Source organism: Haematobia irritans, chromosome 2 (assembly GCF_050003625.1).
Source record: "Haematobia irritans isolate KBUSLIRL chromosome 2, ASM5000362v1, whole genome shotgun sequence".
Classification (NCBI taxonomy): domain Eukaryota; kingdom Metazoa; phylum Arthropoda; class Insecta; order Diptera; family Muscidae; genus Haematobia; species Haematobia irritans.
In genome coordinates this window covers 77,436,637-77,457,577 of record NC_134398.1, presented here as the reverse complement: position 1 = coordinate 77,457,577, position 20,941 = coordinate 77,436,637, and the positions used below count along the sequence as shown (strand labels likewise).

At 39.4% G+C, this 20,941-nt stretch overlaps 2 protein-coding genes across 5 annotated transcripts in view; one reads left to right on the top strand and one right to left on the bottom strand.

Moving 5' to 3' along the window:
* The window catches only part of LOC142225572 (ATP-binding cassette sub-family G member 4), a 196,468-nt gene that overhangs the window by 53,942 nt on the left and 121,585 nt on the right, over positions 1-20,941 (bottom strand). The gene's annotated exons all lie outside the window — the stretch shown is intronic.
* LOC142225573 (uncharacterized) lies at positions 2,805-11,556 on the top strand. The gene is made up of 2 exons (XM_075295359.1): positions 2,805-2,944; positions 9,926-11,556. Exon 2 carries the CDS (start codon positions 9,930-9,932, stop codon positions 11,031-11,033), a length of 1,104 nt encoding a protein of 367 aa, XP_075151474.1. The 5' UTR covers positions 2,805-2,944; positions 9,926-9,929; the 3' UTR covers positions 11,034-11,556.

The window sequence follows — 20,941 nt, the reverse complement described above, 5'->3', positions numbered from 1 at the left end:
AGTAGTTTTGGGGCATTTAAATCCCCCGTACTTGATGGAAGTACTCTGATATATAAAAAATGTATCAACTTAGCATATATTCCAGAAAAAGTGGAGGGAAACAAAAGTCGCCTTCATACCTAAAGTGGGAAAAGCCTCTCACTCGAGTGCGAAGGATTTCCGACCAATCAGCTTATCCTCATTCCTTCTTAAGAGAGGATGATGGATATTTATCTTAGAACTAGTATCGATTCAATATTGCTCTCGAAACGACGACATGAACTATTCAGCTTTATTGAAAGCTCAACCATCTGTGGCATTTCTAGACATTGAAGGGGCATTCAACAATGCCCATTCGAGCTCGATATTAAATGGACAACTCTGAATGTTGACCAAGGAATACTTAGGCTGTTAGACCAACTTCTAATGAAGTTGGACAAGCAAACATACAACAGTATGTGAACAAAGGCATTCCTCAAGGAGTAGTTCTATCACATCTTCTTTGGAATGTTGCTCTAAACAACCTAGAAAAAGAAAGAATAAAAGTGGTGGCATACGCAGATGATGTGGCTCTAGCTGTCAGGGGAAAATTCTCATCCACAATTAGAGATACTATACAAAGAGCCCTCCGGACGATTGAGAAATGGGAGTAAGAGAATGGTCTTGGGGTAAATCCTGCAAAGACAGAACTAGTCATGTACTGCAAGGATCGTAAAATTCCGACGCTTAAGCAAATCTCCTTAGCGGGTATTGAAATTCCCTTTGGTGAGTGTGCAAAATACCTTGGCGTTATTTTGTACAGGAAGCTGAACTTTAAGCTTAATATTGAAGAAAGTGCGAGAAAAGCCACGGTTGCTTTGTACTCGTGCCAAAAGGCAATATGAAAAGAGTGGGGACTAAAACCGAAAATTTTGCATAGGCTATACACGGCAGTGGTTAGACCGGCACTTCAGCAGATTTCCTTAATGTCATGCTGCATCTATTGCGTTTAGACATTTTGGCCAAAGAGTCAGATGGAACAACGGCTGTGCGAGCTATCGCTGTGGTCGGAGAAAGGTACGGTCACAGTTCGGTCCTAAAAAAATGCCAGGTGTGCCAAACATAGAGGAATGCACTCAGGCAAAACTCCTATTCGACAACAAGTTTGAAACTTTAATTTCTAATAAGGCGTGGTGCACACAGACCCTAGGGAATAAACGTTGTATAGATTTCTACACTGATGGCTCCAAATTGGATGGACAAATGGATTTCGGAGTATATTCTAAAGGCCTGGAAATTCAAAAAGCGAAAAGATTACCTAATCACTGTATTGTGTTTCAGGTTGAAATATTAGCAATAAGGGAGGTGACGACTTGGCTGAAAAGGAATGTTCCAACAAATTTTGGCATTAATATATACTCAGACAGTCAACCTGCAATAAAAACCTTGGACTCTGTGTTCCTTAACTCGATAACGGCCATCGACTGCTGCAAATCTCCCAACGAGATGGCCGAGCAGTACAATATTTACCCAATATGGGTGCTTGGCCATAGGAACATGCCGGGGAACTACCTTACATGTTCCAGGGGAACTAGAATCTGTTGGTATGGCTCTGGCTACCTGGAAGCTCTTACTGCGTGAGAAGGCTGTTATGGTGACAAATGTTCGATGGAAGAATTGCAAGAATTGCAAGGTAACGACACCAAGCATATATGGCCCATTTAAACAGTACTAGTGCTTTCAAGCCGTCAGATATTACTCCTGATATCTGATATAACGGGACGTTGCCTGATAGGTGATTCTGCAAACTATTGGCGCGAAGTATAATGACTACTACATGAGCTATCAGATACAGAGGAAAAGGAATCAATTGAACACCTCTTGTGGAGACGTAAGCGAATTTTAGGGGCATATAGCTTTAGATTACAAAGGCTCATGGGTTCAATCTCAGTTGCAACCCACTTGAGTTGCAACCCACTTCACTAAGGTTTCACACTATTTCATATTAGTCGTTCGGACTCTGCTATAAAAAGGAGGTTCTTTGTCATTGAACTTCATTGACTAGAGAGAAGTTCCCACCTGTGGAATCACAATGGACTGAATAGTCTAAGTGGGCTTAAAATAATTGAGAGCCGCTACACTAAAACTAGCGATATTTCCCATATTGTTTCTCAAATCAATACTTTTTAAAAAATTTCAGAATTCTAATTATATCAGATAAGCTTATAAAATAATGAGGCATAGTTTTTCTCCCAGTTTAAAAAAAATGATCCTCGTCTGAAATGTTACACCGAAAGAAAAAGCGTTTGCCACATTGACGATTCAGTTTCATCAATGCGTTTTCGTCAATGCGACGAAAATTTTTGTCCATGTGAGTATTTCGGGAATCTACGTGACGAAATCAATCATCAAAGTCAATTTTTGTTCTTTTCATAGTTCGTCACATCACGAGTTCATCACGATCTAGTTTCGTCTACAAGACGAAATTATTTTCTTCCCGATTCAAGGAAAGTTAACCAAAATTAATATTTGATTTAAATTTATTTCGTTTATATGAAGTCCCTTTATATGAATTATTATACCCTCCATCATAGGATGGGTGTTTAAGTTGACACGATAGTATTTAGAAGAATTTTGCCGCCACCTATTGGAGTGTTGGTTCATAGGCGTATCTGCTCCAGCTTGCTGAAAGATGTGGCCACATTGCTATCGGCATGGGATTTTTTTTCTTCATTCGTATATATCTATTTTGATAACTCGTTACTTTTATATTTAGCATGTATATATATTTTTTTATGTATAAGTATAGGTGAAAAAGAGGGGCTAGTACTGAATTGGAAGTTTGAGGAGTGAGATCGAGTATCGAGTCGTGAAGAATTAAAACGAAACCAAAAATATATCATTAAAATAAAAGAAACTTTGTAAATTTAGCTAGCAAAGATAATTAAGTGAATAAACTGTACGATGTGGATTATTTAAAAAAAAGGTCAGTGCGTTTTAGTCTGGGTTTTTGGGTTTACTCTCAAGTTTTTTTTGTGCTGACCCTTTTGAATGGTTGACTTCCAAAGTGCTCCGCCGGTCTTATGAAATCCCAAGAAGAAATGGTTTGAAAGCTTAACATGGTCCTTCGAACCGGATATTGGAGCAGGAGAAGTTTTGTATAAAACTAAGATTAAAGTGAATTCGGTGAATCCAACCCAGATAAATTGGCACAAATTAAATTATTCGAGCTCGACATTTAAAAAGGGTCTGATCCCGGCTGCTGGTAGTGAAATCCGGCAACTTTCGACCTCGTCGTTCGACGTTTCATGTATGCTCTCTCTCAGAATGTCAACATCTTCCCACCACCAAATGATTGCTTTGTATTTGTGATTGTTTTCGTTTTTTTGGCTCCATCCATAAAAAATATAAATACAAATAACAAAAAAGGAAAAATTTAATAAATATCAGTATTGTAAAAAATAAATTGTAAGACAAGAAAAAGGAAAAAAAAGAAAATTGGTGTACTCTGAGTGAATTATGATGTAAATTTATAACTGTTAAATTACTGCGCGAAATGGTGTGAGTGCTCTAATATTTATTTGGTGAGAGTTTTTTTCTGTTTTTCTTTGCCCGTATTGGTTATTGTTGGATATTTTTTGACATCCAGGTATGTGTCTCTAAATATTTTGGTTTCTCCTTATTGATTGTGGTCATTGGATTCTTAATAAAATTATTTTTTGGAAATAAAATACACTCGTTTTCCATCCTGATTTAAGTAATTTGTACCAGCATTTTTTTCCATTATTTGGTTGGTGGCAAGAAGAGTGAGAGAATATAGAATCAACTCTCCCACTGTCTTTTATATCAGTTGAAATCAGTGTGACCCTTGCAGCGATTATAGTGCGCTCTACTTAGATTTGTTGAGTGCAAACGGCGCCATCATTTACTCATTCGAATTTGGTTGTACCCATGCTTATCCATTTAAAAATAAAGGGAGAAGAATAGAAATTTTGGATTTTGTATATGGAGTTAATTTTGTTGTTTTTGGAGGCTAAAGTCATCGACTAATATTCAGATTTTTATTTTGCGTTTTTTCCGTTTTGTTTTGGCGATTTTTACTCCAGGCATGTGGGCAACATTTTTGCTGAACTTTGTGTAAAGAGACTATTAAAGTAAAGACGGCTCAGGACTCATTTTATGTTGATGTCGAAATATCGGGAAAAGAAGAGCCTGGCATTATAGGAAAACAACTCTAAATACTCGTGATTAATATGAAGATCGATTTTGTTGGATTATTTAGACTCATCGTGTGTGGTCGCTATTCTCTTGCAATTTCGTGAGCAGAATATTGTGAGCCAGTGTATAGTGCTCTTTGCAAAGAGACTTCTGATATAAAGACCTGTTAGTGTGTACTTGCAATACGTATATCAATAAGAATATTATGCGAAACTCGGATTCTGTAACTGGAATTGATTCGAATTTTTCTTTGATTGATTTGGGACGTTTCATGAATAGTCATTATTAACTACATAGCTGGTGTGGTGAATATTTTGAAGTGGGCTGTGTGATTTGGGTATACAGGAAACGTGTGATAAGAAGACGTGTCAGAGTTCTTAATTATTTCGTTAGGGAATACACTCTTGATTTCCTCCTGTGGTTTAATTTTTATTTAAACTGCTATTTATATTGGTGGAGAAAAGTTAGCTTTCAGAAATGGAGGATCCCGCTCTACTACGGAAATTTAAGAAATTTGCAGCATTATTTTTACAATTTGAAATGGAATATAACGCAATGTCCAATGCCTCCCACACCATGTTCACGGTGGAACTTCGTAAAGAGGAATTTAAAAGCTTGTGGATAAAGGTGAAAACCTCATATGAAAAATTCAATGTTGATTGCGAATGTTCAGAGGAACAAGAGAGGGAAGCGTCCGATCTTTTTAAGCAGTGTAGGGAAGCTTATATAACCTGTGCTGCCTCAATGGGAGAATTGTCACACACATTCTTGAATAGGTCCTGTCTCGCATCAACAGCGCTCCCTGGGAGTCACACGGCCAACCCTTCGGGAGATATAAGGAGTAGTGACCATCGTTTAAGATTACCTCCTTGCACCACAGAAATCATTCATGGGGATTACCTCTCGTGGCCGTCCTTTAGAGATATGTTTACGGCAGTATATATTGATTGTCAATCTCTAACCCCTGTTGAAAAGCTATTCTATTTACGCCAGAATACGCAAGGGGAAGCTTTAGAAATTGTTAAAAAAGTCACAGTTGACACATGAGGGTTTTGAGGTTGCATGGAACAACCTAAAGGATCGATATGAGAATAAAAGAATCCTGGTGAACACTCAATTGAAAATACTTTTTAATTTGGTCCCGGTTAAATCAGAATCCGCTCACGAAATTAAGAAGCTTCAAAGAGAAATGAACAGTTGTATGACAGCTCTCAAATTATATGGGATTTCTATCGATAGTTGGGATCCCATATTTGTCTTCTTGTGTTCATCCAAGCTTCCCGTGACGACTTTATCTCTATGGGAACAGACTGTAAAGGATAAGACCGGGCTTTCGAAATGGATAGATCTGGACAATTTTTTAACGGCCCGTTTCCAGTCGTTAGAAACCGTGTTTGATTTAACGAACTGCGGTGTTAATGAACATTCGGGAAAGTTGGATAATTCGTCTTTAATGAATAGAAGAGTTAGGGCATATCAGGCGAATACAAGTAGAATAGTTTGTTTTGCTTGTTCCCAGGAACATTATTTGAAGTATTGTAATAAGTTCCTAAAAATGTCTCCAGAGGAGCGTTTCACCATCGTCAAGAGGAACAACATATGCTTGAATTGTTTTAGTGGTAATCATAAAGTGAACCAATGTTCTAGTAAGTCAAGCTGTAGTAGATGTAATTCAAGGCATAATACTCTGCTACATCGTGATTCACGCGCGTCTCCAAGTACGCAGTCCGAGGGGTCACAAGCGGATGTTCCATCTACGAGCAATAATACGGCTCAAGATTTGTCATTAGAGCAGCAAAGTATCCAGAATTGCTTTGCTGCGTCTAGTAAGCAAGTACTGCTAGGAACTGCGATGGTCAACATAAGAAGGGACGGTGTTTGTTATGTTGCCAGAGCATTGCGTGATCCAGGGTCTCAAGCATCGTTCATTACAGAGAGATTACAAAAGCGCATTGGCGTGCCAACAACAACGGTCAATGCCCGAATTTCGGGTTTGAATAACGCCTTAGCGGGATCTACACAGAAGCAATGTACATTTGTCATAAGTTCTACCGGTCAGAATAATGTGGAAGTTGAGGTTTGCGGCCTCGTACTGCCTCAATTAACTGGAAAACTACCAAGTTCATCGATTTCGGTCCCGGCACAATTATCGTTAGGTAACATGAGGTTGGCTGATCCTAATTTTGCAAAAAGTGATCAAGTGGACGTTTTAATTGGAGCTGATTTTTATCCTCATATTCTATTGGATGGGCTTCATCGAAATGTTCTAGGTTCACTCCTCGCTCAAAATACCATATTTGGTTGGGTTTTAACGGGCCCAGTAGAAAGTCAGACGAGTACTTTTCATACTTTTGTGTCGTTCTGTAATGAGGTTTCTTTAAATCAGCAACTAGAGAAGTTTTGGAGGGTGGAAGAACCACCAAAGGTTTCGGAAATGACAGTTGATGAGGAGTATTGTGAGGAGTTTTTCAAGAAAACGACAAGAAGATCTTCAAATGGTCGCTTTGTTGTACGTTTGCCTTTCAAGCCCCAGCACATAGATGGACAGGGGTTGGGGATGTCAAGGACGAAGGCATTGCGACAGTTTCTGAGAAATGAAGAGTCGATGGCAAGGAGGCCGGAACTGAAAGAGGCATATAGCGCTGTTCTTAGAGAATATGAACTCTTGAGCCATATGATCAAAGTAGGCGTATCGAGTGTTAGTGACAGTAACTTTTATTTGCCCCATCATGCTGTACTTAAACCTGAGAGTAAATCTACAAAACTTAGGGTGGTTTTTAATGCTTCCTATCCAACCTCCAGCGGATTGAGTTTAAATGATACGCTTTATCCCGGTCCGGTCTTGCAGAATGATTTGATGTGGTTAATTGTAAGATGGAGATTTTACCGATATGTCTTTAATGGCGATATAGAAAAAATGTATCGTCAAATTCTCCTTCATGATCGAGATACGCGGTTTCAAAGGATAATATTTCGCGATGATTCTAAGTCCGATGTTCAGGATTGTGAATTGAAAACAGTCACCTTTGGGGTGAACTGTGCACCTTTTCTGGCAATTCGCTGTTTATTGCAGCTGTCTTCTGATATAGAGAAGGAGTTACCTTTTGCGGCGAAAATTTTACGCCACATGATGTACGTTGACGATGCGCTCGCTGGAGCGCATGAATTGCATGTGGCAATTGAAGCCAGGGACCAATTGATAACCGCTTTATCTTCAGCTGGATTTTCTATGAGGAAATGGATTTCTAATGATGTCCGGATTCTAAAGGATTTGCCAGCTGAACACCTTCTGAGCGAACATTTTTTGGCAATTGAGGATGAGAGTAAGGCTAAAACATTGGGCATCAGGTGGAATGCCAAAAGCGATATGTTTTATTTTTTGGTAAATCCTATTCGAAAAAAGGAGGATTTTACGAAAAGGGAAGTTTTGTCTGTAATTGCATCCTTGTTCGATCCTGCCGGTTGGCTTGGGCCAGTGATTATCACTGCCAAGGTGTTAATGCAACAAATATGGGCAGATAAGACTGGATGGGATGATATTTTGAATGCACCTAGTAAACACCGCTGGAACCAGTTCGTAGGCGATTATGACGTTTTGAATTCTGTTGAATTGAAGCGATGGATTGGATTTGACCCAAATTGTAAAGTTGAAATACATGGATTTGCGGACGCCTCCGAAAAGGCTTATGGTGCCTGTGTATATGCTAGGATAAAGTCGAGGAATGGAGAAATCGTAACGCATTTATTGTTTGCCAAGTCGAGAGTGGCGCCATTAAGGACTATCTCTTTACCGAGGCTTGAACTTTGTGCAGCGCTGCTGTTATCGGAACTGATGGGAAATGTACGAATAGAATTAAGCTTGGACAATAACAGTACGAAGTTTTATTGCTGGAGTGACTCAACGATAGTGCTGGCGTGGCTTCAAAAACCTCCTTCATCGTGGACCACTTTTATATCGAACAGGGTCTACAAAATTATCGATTTAGTCGGAGGGGAATGCTGGGGACATGTCAGGTCAGAACATAACCCGGCGGACATTATTAGTAGAGGTTGTCGGGCCCATGAATTGATAGGTAACAATTTGTGGTGGCATGGACCATCGTGGCTGCGGGATACGGCCGAGGAATGGGTAACAGGACCAGAAAGGCAGTTCCATACCACAGAAGAGTGTCGTAGTGTAAAGATGTTTTTTACCTACATGAAGAGTTTTGATGATGTCCTCGTCCGATTTTCTTCGTATGCGAGGGCTCTAAGGGTCATGTCATATGTCTACCGTTTCTTTTCGAAGCTTAAGATAAAATCACAATCGAAGGGTCCAATAGAAGTTTCGGTTAGCGAATTACAAGTAGTTAAGAGGAAACTTATTATTATCACGCAGAAGGCCTATTTCCCAGATGAATATTATAAGTTATCCCATGGGACACACATAAACTCGCAAAGCAATCTATTGAATTTGCACCCCTTCGTTGACGACGGGGGCTTGATGCGTGTGGGAGGTAGGCTCTCTAATGCACAATGCCTGTCGTTTAACGAAAGACACCCTGCCATTTTGCCTTACAATTGTAAATTTTCGCAACTTCTAGTGGGGTTTATTCATCAGATCACGGTACATGGGGGTAATCAGTTGATGTTGCGGGTCCTCAGGTCGGAATTCTGGATCCCAAGGTCAAAAAACCTAATAAAGTCGGTTATTGGTCGTTGACGAACCTGCGCCATTTGTGCAAAACGATCCAGGGAACAAATTATGTCGGCATTGCCAGTGTCTAGGACTCTTATTGACCGTCCATTCCTTCGAACGGGGGTTGATTTTGCCGGCCCTTATGACATCAAGAACTATACAGGGAGAGCTTGTTTAATTACCAAGGGCTACGTGTCGATATTCGTTTGTTTCGCCACGAAGGCGGTGCATTTAGAGGCTGTGAGTGATTTATCAACAGCTACGTTTTTAGCTGCGTTTTCGAGATTTGTCTCCCGCCGTGGATGCCCAAGCGATATTTTTTCCGACAATGGAACAAACTTTGTAGGAGCTTCCCGCACGTTAAAAGCGGAATTTCGTAACTTTGTGCGCAATGTTAGTGCAGAGATAGTCCAGTCATATGTGAATAATGGCGTAAAATGGCATTTCAATCCTGCGGGTGCACCCCACATGGGAGGCCTGTGGGAAGCAGGTGTTAGATCATTTAAACATCATTTCCGGAGAATTGCGTTTAATCTGAGGTACACATTTGAAGAGTTCGCTACACTCTTGGCGCGCATTGAGTCTTGTCTAAACTCTAGCCTCTTTGTCCTTTATCGGAAGACATTTCCTGTACTGATGCGCTTACGCCAGGTCATTTTTTAATTGGAGGACCGCTGTTAGCTCCCCCTGAATCGACGAGGCGCCAATTTCTGTGATCAATCGGTGGCAAAGAGTTAAAGCCATTAATCACAATTTGTGTGTGCGGTGGAAAGAGGAATATTTAAAGGAGATGTTGAAACGAAATAAATGGAAGTCAGAGCAGGTGAACCTGAAGGTAGGAGATATGGTTGCAGTGCGTGAAGATAATCTACCTCCAAACGAGTGGAGATTGGGTCGAATTACGAAAGTTTTTCCCGGTGTCGACGAAAAGGTCAGAGTTGCTGAGATCCGGACTTCACGAGGCACATTAGTCAGACCAACTGTTAAGCTCGTTGTTCTTCCTACTGATTAGTTTCCTTGTTTTTTATTTGCTGTTTTCTTTGTTTTATTTATTTATTTATTTTTACTTAGAATTATGGTCAAGGCAAAGAGATATAATCCCGAGAATCGCAAAGGCAAACAAAAGATTGTGTGTCGGGTTTGCTTGAAGGATCATCCACTTCGGTTTTGTGAGAAATTTTTGGCTATGGACTACATGGAACGGATGAGAATCGTGTCGATATATAGGCATTGTGCGGGTTGTTTGGCTCACGACCATACGTGGCGCACCTGTAAAAGTGAAGGACGTTGCAAGAAATGCGGTGATATGCATCATACTATGCTCCATAAGCCAGGACCACGTTCGTCCGGTGGCAAGGTGCGAAGCGTTATCAAAAGGTTAGGACCTCGTTCGTCTAAACCGAAATCGGAGCATGGACCCAGTTCGTCCAATAGCTCCTCTGAGAAAGGACCCAGTTCGTCCAATGATTCCCGAGAGAAGGGACCTCGTTCGTCCTGTTCCTCTTCGTCGGGTAAACCTATGTCATCCTCAAGTAGCATGAGGAATCGACAAACAGCTGCTCTAGTTATTAAAAACGACAGTGGTACTGAGAAATCTCATCGTAGTCAAAATGCATCACAGGATATGGTTCCTTACAGATCTAGATATGAGACTAAGAATCGGGTACGTGATCAGCAAATTGAAGAGCCGTCGCCAATGTATACGATTAAAGAGACTGTAATGCTCCGGCCAACCGCGGTTGTAAAGATAGTGCGTGGCGATCGATATATCTATGAAAGAGCTATTATAGATCCTGGGGCAGATACCACGATTATAGACGAGTCGTTGGTGCGAAGGATGGGCCAGAAAGCTATTCGAGTCGGCAATGAATATAAATGCTACTTACAGCTGCGAGGACGGTATGGCATGAGTAACACAGTAGAAACCTATGCCCGAGTTCGTCAGAAATATTCCATATTGACGCCAAAGAAGTCTGTGGATATCCGTATCGTCGATGAATATCCTGGATTGCAACTAGCAGATCCTCTGTTTTACTTAGCTGGAAATGTACATCTCTCCCTAGGGGGAGACTTATACTCTAAGATCATACGTAATGGTGTTAGTGGAGGCACCTTTGGGAAGCCTATTGCACAGTTTACAATTTTTGGATTCATCATCTCCGGTGCCTGTTCAAATTAGTCTAAGCCTGTTTTGATTTGTTACTAATGTTAGGACTAAATATTGAAAATAACAGGGAGGAATGTGGATCAAGAATGAATTATAAAATGGTCCCGATTCTACACTTTTTTTTTTTGTTTTGGATTGCAGAAAACTGCAAGGAGGCCGGGATGTTTAAGTTGACACGATAGTATTTAGAAGAATTTTGCCGCCACCTATTGGAGTGTTGGTTCATAGGCGTATCTGCTCCAGCTTGCTGAAAGATGTGGCCACATTGCTATCGGCATGGGATTTTTTTCTTCATTCGTATATATCTATTTTGATAACTCGTTACTTTTATATTTAGCATGTATATATATTTTTTTATGTATAAGTATAGGTGAAAAAGAGGGGCTAGTACTGAATTGGAATTTTGAGGAGTGAGATCGAGTATCGAGTCGTGAAGAATTAAAACGAAACCAAAAATATATCATTAAAATAAAAGAAACTTTGTAAATTTAGCTAGCGAAGATAATTAAGTGAATAAACTGTACGATGTGGATTATTTAAAAAAAAGGACAGTGCGTTTTAGTCTGGGTTTTTGGGTTTACTCTCAAGTTTTTTTTGTGCTGACCCTTTTGAATGGTTGACTTCCAAAGTGCTCCGCCGGTCTTATGAAATCCCAAGAAGAAATGGTTTGAAAGCTTAACAATGGGGGTATATTAACTTTGTCATTCCGTTTGTAACACATCGAAATATTGCTCTAAGACCCCATAAAGTATATATATTCTGGGTCGTGGTGAAATTCTGAGTCGATCTAAGCATGTCCGTCCGTCCGTCCGTCTGTTGAAATCACGCTAACTTCCGAACAAAACAAGCTATCGACTTGAAACTTGGCACAAGTAGTTGTTATCGATGTAGGTCGGATGGTATTGAAAATGGGCCATATCGGTCCACTTTTACGTATAGCCCCCATATAAAGGGACCCTCAGATTTGGCTTGTGGAGCCTCTAACAGAAGCATATTTCATCCGATCCGGCTGAAATTTGGTATATGGTGTTGGTATATGGTCTCTAACAACCATGCAAAAATTGGTCCACATCGGTCCATAATTATATATAGCCCCCATATAAACCGATCCCCAGATTTGACTTGCGGAGCCTAAAAGAGAAGCAAATTTCATCCGAGCCGGCTGAAATTTGGTACATGGTGTTGGTATATGGTCTCTAACAACCGTGCAAAAATTGGTTCAAATCGGTCCATAATTATATATAGCCCCCATATAAACCGATCCCCAGATTTGGCTTGCGAAGTCTCCAAGAGAAGCAAATTTCATCCAATCCGGTTGTAATTTGGAACATGGTGTTAGTATATGATCTTTAACAACCGTGGCAGAATTGGTCCATATTGGTCCATAATTATATATAGCCCTCATATAAAACGTTCTCCAGATTTGACCTCCGGAGCCTCTTGGAGGAGCAAAATTCATCCGATCCGGTTCAAATTAGGAACGTGGTGTTAGTATATGGTCGCTAACAACCATACCAAAATTGGTCCAATCACACAAAAATTGGTCCATATCGGTTCATAATCATGGTTGCCACTAGAGCCAAAAAAAATCTACCAAAATTTTATTTCTAGGGAAAATTTTGTTAAAATTTTATTCGGTTCATAATAAAATTTTCATCATTGTCAAAATTTTATTTCTATAGAAAATTTTGTCAAAATTTTATTTCTATAGAAAATTTTGTTCAAATTTTATTCGGTTCATAATCATGGTTGCCACTCGAGCCAAAAATAATCTACCAAGATTTTATTTCTATAGAAAATTTTGTCAAAAGTTTATTTCTATAGAAAATTTTGTTAAAATTTTATTTCTGTAGAAATTTTTGTCAAAATTTTCTTTCTATAGAAAATTTTGTGAAATTAATAATCAGAATAAACATAAAATAGGTCAGCAACACTCAATAACACTCAAAAATATTTTTAAAAATTTTATTTCTATAGAAATTTTTTTTTTTTAAATTTTATTTCTGTAGAAAATTTTGTAAAAATTTTATGCCTACTTTGTCAAACTGAATTATATACGTATTGGATCGATCTTTTTTGATTTAATATATACCACGTATGGACCTTCATACAATTTAGAAGATGGTGTTAGGAGGTTTTAAGATACCTTGCCATCGGCAAGCGTTACCGCAACTTAAGTAATTCGATTCTGGATGGCAGTGTTTAGAATAAGTTTCTACGCAATCCATGATGGAGGGTACATAAGCTTCGGCCTGGCCGAACTTACGGCCGTGTATACTTGTTTTTTTTTTTTAATTTTATTTCTGTAGAAAATTTTGTAAAAATTTTATGTCTACTTTGTCAAACTGAATTATATACGTATTGGATCGATCTTTTTTGATTTAATATATACCACGTATGGACCTTCATACAATTTAGAAGATGGTGTTAGGAGGTTTTAAGATACCTTGCCATCGGCAAGCGTTACCGCAACTTAAGTAATTCGATTCTGGATGGCAGTGTTTAGAATAAGTTTCTACACTGTTAGAAAAATATGTTTTTCATATGTTCCGATATAAACAAAATGTGTTTCGGGCACGATTTTAAACCACAATATATTTAAGTGCGAACATGTAATTTTCCTAAACTAACACTAAATGTTTGGGACATCTATGTTAATATGTTAGAATATATTATGTTTGGGGCATGAATGTTTCATAAAAATCATATGTGTGAATACAAACATATATAAATTTACAAATTTCAACTAAACATACATATGTTGTGATATTTTATTCAAAGCGACAGAGAGAGTATAGAGAGAAATAGAGATGGAAACCGGGAGAGTTGACGAGAGATATCAATATAACACAGCAAAAGAGTCAAAAGAGAACAATTTCTGTGAAACCGCTTGTATGTTGTTTCGGACAACTGTTTTATGATAAGGCCAAAAATTTGATATGTTTAAGTCTAAATATTATTTAATTTGAATAAAGAGAATATACATTCTGAACCAAGAGAATAGACATTTGAAAAACAAACAGCTTATGTTTTCGCCTTGAGAGCAGCATTTTATGTATGTGTGGACATGTGTTTTGTTTATCATTTTGGCATTATTTTTTTCTTGGTTCGTTAAAAGAAATCAGGGGTCTTCATAAAAATAACGAAAGGGCACTATACTCTTTTTAGAGTTGGGACGGTAAAATGAAATAAGGAGGAAATAGTGAAAAATTACACAGTAAAATGTAAAAAAAACAAAGTTTAGTTTCTCTTTATTAAAAAGTAGTCCACGAGGAGTTGACGGACACCATCAAATATAAAAGCGGGCATTAAGTTCGACTTTTACAGCTAAAACAATTTAAAAAGTTTATTTTCTTTAAAATGAATTATTAAAGAAAAATAAAAGGAATTTTAGAGCGATGGTGTTAAATGCTAGTAAAAAACTGTTCACTCCTAAATAAATTTATGTTTATATTATAAAATTATGTATGTATGTTTATACTCGACTCCACGTTCTTCTTTTGTTAGTTTTTGAATTCCTTCCAAATTTTAAAGTTTTGTACAAAAACAGTTTTTTATTACAAGATTGTTATTTTTGCAATAAAAAATAATATTTTATCCAAAAATCATTCAATTTCGTTTATATCAAGCACTGTTACTGACTATAAATCTTTAATAACGCACATTTCGTTAATTAAATTAAAAAAAAAAACAAAAAAAAAATGTTCGGTCGGAGCAGGGATTGAACCCACGATCTTTGCATGCAAGGCAGACATGCTAGCCACTGCTCCACGTGGCAAACAAATGTATGTTTCTGTTAAATAATGTTATGTTTGCATGGGCTCGTGGGCGCTGCAAACTATGCTATATAAATGTAACTTAAAACGATAATTATCTACTGGTGACTATAACAGCTACGTAGCCCAGTGGATAGTGTGTTGGCTTACAAACTGTATGGTCCTCGGTTCGATTCTCCGTGCAGGCGAAAGGTAAAATTTAAAAAATTTATAAAAGTGAATAATTTCTTCAACATTATTTGTATTACAGAGAAAGGTGCCAATAACTAAAAAATTTCGTGGAGTGAAAATTACGAGTATGTTAGGGAATGAGCACAATCGTGTTTGGGAAAAATTCTTCCAAGCATATAATATTTTTGGCTCAAAATGCTTCCAAACATATAATATGTTCACATAAAACAAACATATTAATGTTTCCTATTCAACCGTCGAACGGAACGGACGTGTTTTTTCAATAGCGGATAAACTCATAGTAATAGGTACCTACTACGAATTTCAAGTGTGGTGGGATATTAAGCCACCATGCAGCGAAATTCCAAGTCATCCACTGGGTTGCTAACTTCAGGGCCCAGTGGACGGGTATCGACTGGAGTTATAAATCTGGGCAATGACCAAGAGTTAGGCCCAATTAGTCGACCTGTAGACGGGTCGACAGGTGGCGACACACTGACAAGTCGAACTTTTTCTAAGGTAACGACATCAAAAGGAGGTAATCCCTCACGAAAGAGATTCAAGGAACGCAGAAATGCTTTGTTTATCCTAAAGAAGTTAGGATCAGTCGACCCAAGCACGTTGTCGGCTAAACAAAGCGATTCCTTAAAATGGGCTCAAGGAATTCTTGAGACTGGAAAAAGGGAACGATCGCCGGATGAGCTGCCATCCTCCAAAAGGGATCAAAGATCGTTTGCCTCAGTTGCTAAAGATAGCCTTGTGATGGCTATCATTAATAAAGGAGCATTGGACGGTATGGTTCCAAAGCAAAAATGGGGGGAAATTGAGAATGCTCTATCTGTCGTCTACTCACAGGTACTGGAAAAGTTTCCCGGCCCAGATCCTCGACACCAAGAGGCTGGTTGGTATCAAGGACGATTTAAGCTAGTCGCATTTGAGGACCAGAGGTCTATAGAATGTTTTAAAGCTGCTCTGATACTAATTGGTGAAGTTTGGGAAGGAGCTGCTCTAGAGTTAGTCGAGAAGAAAGACATACCGGCTAGACCTAGAGCACATGCCTGGATACCTGCAAACCCTTCTGACCCTGAATCTATTTTAAATAGACTGAAACGATGCAATCCAGATCTTCCAACAGCTGATTGGAAGGTTGGCCGTTTGGATGAAGTGGATGGACCAAGACGGCATGCAGTGTTTATATTGAACACTCAGTCTTTGCCACATCTAGCAAAGTCCCAGGGCCGTGTATGTTATGGCTTTCATTATATCCAAATGAAGGTGTATAAAAACGATCAGCTAAAGGATTCAGAAATGGACAAGCCTCTGTCTGAATCAGAAGTAAGCGGATCCTCTTGCGAAGTCGAGGGAGATACCAAAGTTGAAGACATGGATAGATACCGTATGCGTGAGGAGGCTTCTATTGCCTCAGAACTCACCAAAGTCGAACCTATGGTTATTGCGAGAGTCACCGATATCTCTGAAGAGGACATTCTTGATGACTCGATCGAAGCGGCTGATGTGACGGTTGTTGAAAATCTCGATGGTCCTACGGATCCTCCAGATAAATCTTCATCATTGTAAGGCTGCATGTGCTGCCTTAAAAGTTCTCCTGATGAAAGGGGACATAGATATAGTTCTTATTCAAGAACCATATGTTTACAAAAACAAAATATGTGAATTAAGTACTCCGGGGTTCAAACTATTGCAGTATACTGGTAATGATGTAAATCGAGCCTGTATAATTGCTAAAAACGAGCTCAATTTGTTTCTGCTTCCCTCAATGTGCAATACAAACACTGTCGTTGCAAGTTTAGAAATAGCCAAATGCAAATATTGGGTATCTTCGGCCTACATGGGACATGACAGGGAGATGCCTCCATATGCCGTTAAGACCTTAGTGGAGGAGTCACTGAAAACAAAGGCGAAACTCATTATGGGATGCGATGCGAATGCACATCATAGTATATGGGGAAGTAGTGATACTAATGCAAGGGGAGAGTCGCTAATAGAGTTTATTTTGCGTACTAATCTGGTAGTTTGCAACAAGGGAGATGTCCCAACCTTTGTCACTAAAAACAGGCAAGAGGTTTTGGACATCACCTTGGCCTCGCAAGAACTAAATGAAATGATATCTGAGTGGCAGGTTTTAAGTGAACACAGCTTCTCAGATCATCGCTACATCAGTTTCAAATTTGATGTTCATATCACCAAGATCATATTTCCGCCAAATGTTAGGAAAGCTGACTGGAATAGGTATAGGGAATCGTTCAATATGATGATACCGGAAATAACAGAGACAAATATGAGAAATGTGCAAGATATCGAACACGCAGTGGAGCGGATTACTAAGGCCTTCAACATCTCACTGAAAGCTGCATGCCCTAGAGGAAAGCCAAGGGGGAAACATCGACCACCATGGTGGTCTACGGAATTAAGTAATATGAGGAAATCCTGCAGGAAGCTCTTTAACAAGGCAAAGTCCACCAGAGCCCCTGAGGACTGGGACGCTTACAAGAAGAATCTGAGAGGATACAAGCGAGAACTGAGAAAGGCTCAGCATAACTCTTGGAATGCTTACTGCAGCAGTATTGAGAATACGTCCGAGGCTTCCAGACTACGGAAGGTTCTAGCATCCACCAACTCCGCTCCAGGTTTCATTAAAACATCGGAGGGCAATTGGACAACGTCCAGTAAGGAGACGCTGGAGGTACTAGTGGACACACATTTTCCTGGAAATCAGACGGTTGAACCATGTACTGGCGGTGCCACAGTTGCTCAGCGGTCGTTTCCTGTCGAGGAAATTGTATCGGAAACTAGAATAAGATGGGCGCTAAATAGCTTTGGACCATTCAAATCCCCTGGACCTGATGGAATTACTCCGGCGGAGTTACAAGCTGTAACTGACAAAATTATCCCCTGGTTGTCGGTGATATATAAAGGATGTATCAACTTATCATATATTCCAGGAAAGTGGAGGGAAACAAAAGTCGTTTTCATACCTAAAGCGGGAAAAGCCTCTCACTCGAGGGCGAAGGATTTCCGACCAATCAGCTTATCCTCATTCCTACTTAAGACTCTGGAGAGGATGATAGATATTTATCTTAGAACTAGCATCGATTCAAGTTTGTTGTCGAAACGACAGCATGCATACTCGAAGGGCAGGTCTACTGAGACCGCACTACATGAACTAGTCAGCTTTATTGAAAGCTCGCTATCTGTCAAAGAATACACAATCGTGGCGTTTCTAGACATCGAAGGGGCGTTCAATAATGTCCATCCGAGCTCGATATTAAATGGACTGACAACTCTGAATGTTGATCCATGTATACTCAGGCTGTTAGACGAACTGCTAATGAAGAGACGTATTTCAGCCACACTAGGACAAGCAAACATACAAAGGTATGTGAACAGAGGCACTCCCCAAGGAGGAGTCCTATCACCTCTTCTTTGGAATGTTGCTATAAATAGCCTTCTGGTTACTCTAGAAAAAGAAAGGATAAAAGTGGTGGCATACGCAGATGATGTGGCTCTGGCAGTCAGGGGAAAATTCCCATCCACAATCAGAGATATTATTCAGAGGGCCCTCCGGATGACTGAGAAATGGGCGAAAGACAATGGTCTTGGGGTAAATCATGCAAAGACAGAATTAGTCATGTACTGCAACGATCGCAAAACTCCCACGGTTAGGCCTATTTCCTTAGGGGGTATTGAAATTCCCTTTGGTGAATGTGCAAAATACCTTGGCGTTATTTTGGACAGGAAGCTGAACTTTAAGCTTAATATTGAAGAAAGGGCGAGAAAGGCAACTGTAGCTTTGTACTCGTGCAAAAAGGCAATAGGAAAAAAGTGGGGACTGAAACCAAAAATTGTGCATTGGCTATACACGGCAGTGGTTAGACCTATAATGCTATATGGTGTTGTAGTCTGGTGGCCGGCACTTCAGAAACCGACTTGTTTAGATAAAGTTCAGCGTATGGCGTGTTTGTGTATTTCAGGCGCATTCAGCAAGACAGGAACAAATTCCCTTAATGTCGTGCTGCATCTATTGCCTTTAGACATTTTGGCCAAACAGTCAGCTGCAACAACGGCTGTGCGGTTGCGCGAACTATCGCTGTGGTCGGAAAAAGGTTACGGTCACAGTTCTGTCCTCAAAACAATGCCAGATGTGCCTAACGTAGTGGATTACACTTTGGCGAGTCCACTTTTCGACAAAAAGTTTGAGACTCTAATCCCCAACAGTGAGGCGTGGTGCACACAGACCCCGGGGAATAAAGAATATATAGATTTCTACACTGATGGCTCCAAATTGGATGGACAAGTGGGGTTCGGAGTATATTCTAATGATCTGGAACTTCGAATAGCGAAAAGATTACCTAATCACTGTAGTGTTTTTCAGGCTGAAATATTAGCAATAAGAGAGGTGGCGAATTGGCTGAGAAGTAATGTTCCAAAAAATGTGGGCATTAATATATACTCAGACAGTCAACCTGCAATAAAATCCTTGGACTCTGTGTTCCTCAACTCGAAAACGGCCATCGACTGCCGCAAATCTCTCAATGAGATGGCTGAGCAGTACAATATTCACCTAATATGGGTGCCTGGCCATAGGAACATACCGGGGAACTGCGAAGCGGATGAGTTGGCAAGGCTAGGGACTACCTTACATATTCCAGGGGAACTAGAATTTGTTGGTATGCCCCTAGCTACCTGCAAGCTCATGCTGCGTGAGAAGGCTGTTATGATGGCAAATGTTCGATGGGAGAATTGCAAGGGTTGTAACGACACCAAGCAAATATGGCCCCATTTCAACTTAAACCGCACACTAGATATGCTAATGTTCTCGAGACGTCAGATATCACTCCTGATATCTGCTATAACGGGTCGCTGCCTGATAGGCGATTTTGCAAAAACTATTGGCGCGAAGTATAATGACTATTGTATGAGCTGTCATGATGCGGAGGAAAAAGAATCAATTAAACACCTCTTGTGTGAGTGTCCTGCATTTTGTGTAAAGCGCAAGCAACTTTTAGGAGCATATAGCTTCAGATTACTGGCGGATCTGGAAAACGTTAACTTAAGCAGTCTGCTACTGTTTTTGGAACAATCTGGTTGGTTCAACAAAGAAAAATAATCAAGAAGGTTCAGCGGTTAAAACTAGAAGTGCCCATATGTAATAGGTACTTTTAGTTAATGTGGTATCACAATGGACTGAATAGTCTAAGTGAGCCTGAATCTTAATCGGGCTGCCACTTTAACCTAACCTAACCTAACCTAATGTTTCGGCAGTATGCAATAATATATGTGCTTCCTGCAAAATATGTTTGGAACATATGTTAAAGAAGCGATTTTTTTTGAGGGTGTACGCAATCCATGATGGAGGGTACATAAGCTTCGGCCTGGCCGAACTTACGGCCGTATATACTTGTTTTTTATTTATTTTTTGTTGGGTATTCCATGCTCTCTTCACATTTAACTTAACTCTACCTAGAATTTGAGCAAATATTTGTACACAAGGTCGTTTTTAAATTGGCTTCCAAGATGTATGAGAAAAATTAAAGTCGTCAAATTGACGAAAAATGTAATCAAATAGACGAAAAATTTCATCTACTCGTTTGATATGTATTCAAATACTACTACATGCTCCAACAAAACATTCATCAAATAAAGAAAAAGCGCGTTACAAGAAAAAATAGAAAATGAATTCGTTGCGAAGATAACAAGTGTAATTTTAAATTTATTTTGGACAATTTATTGTTTCACAAAACATTTATATGTTATATGTTTATGGAAGTATTTCTAAATTTACAGATAATTGCCGCAACATTTTTCGTTCTGTGAAAACCGAATATAGTTTTAAACTGAAATTAAAGGAGAAAGACGAATTGAATGAACAAAAAATTCAAAAGGAAAAGGGTCATTTTGGCACAAAAAGGGTGAGTTAAATTTTGTTCAAAATTCTAAAAGGATCGAATGTAT

What these genes read in the sequence shown, in the direction of transcription:
- LOC142225573 (XM_075295359.1), top strand. Translation starts at nt 9,930, where the DNA reads ATGGTCAAGGCAAAGAGATATAATCCCGAGAATCGCAAAGGCAAACAA.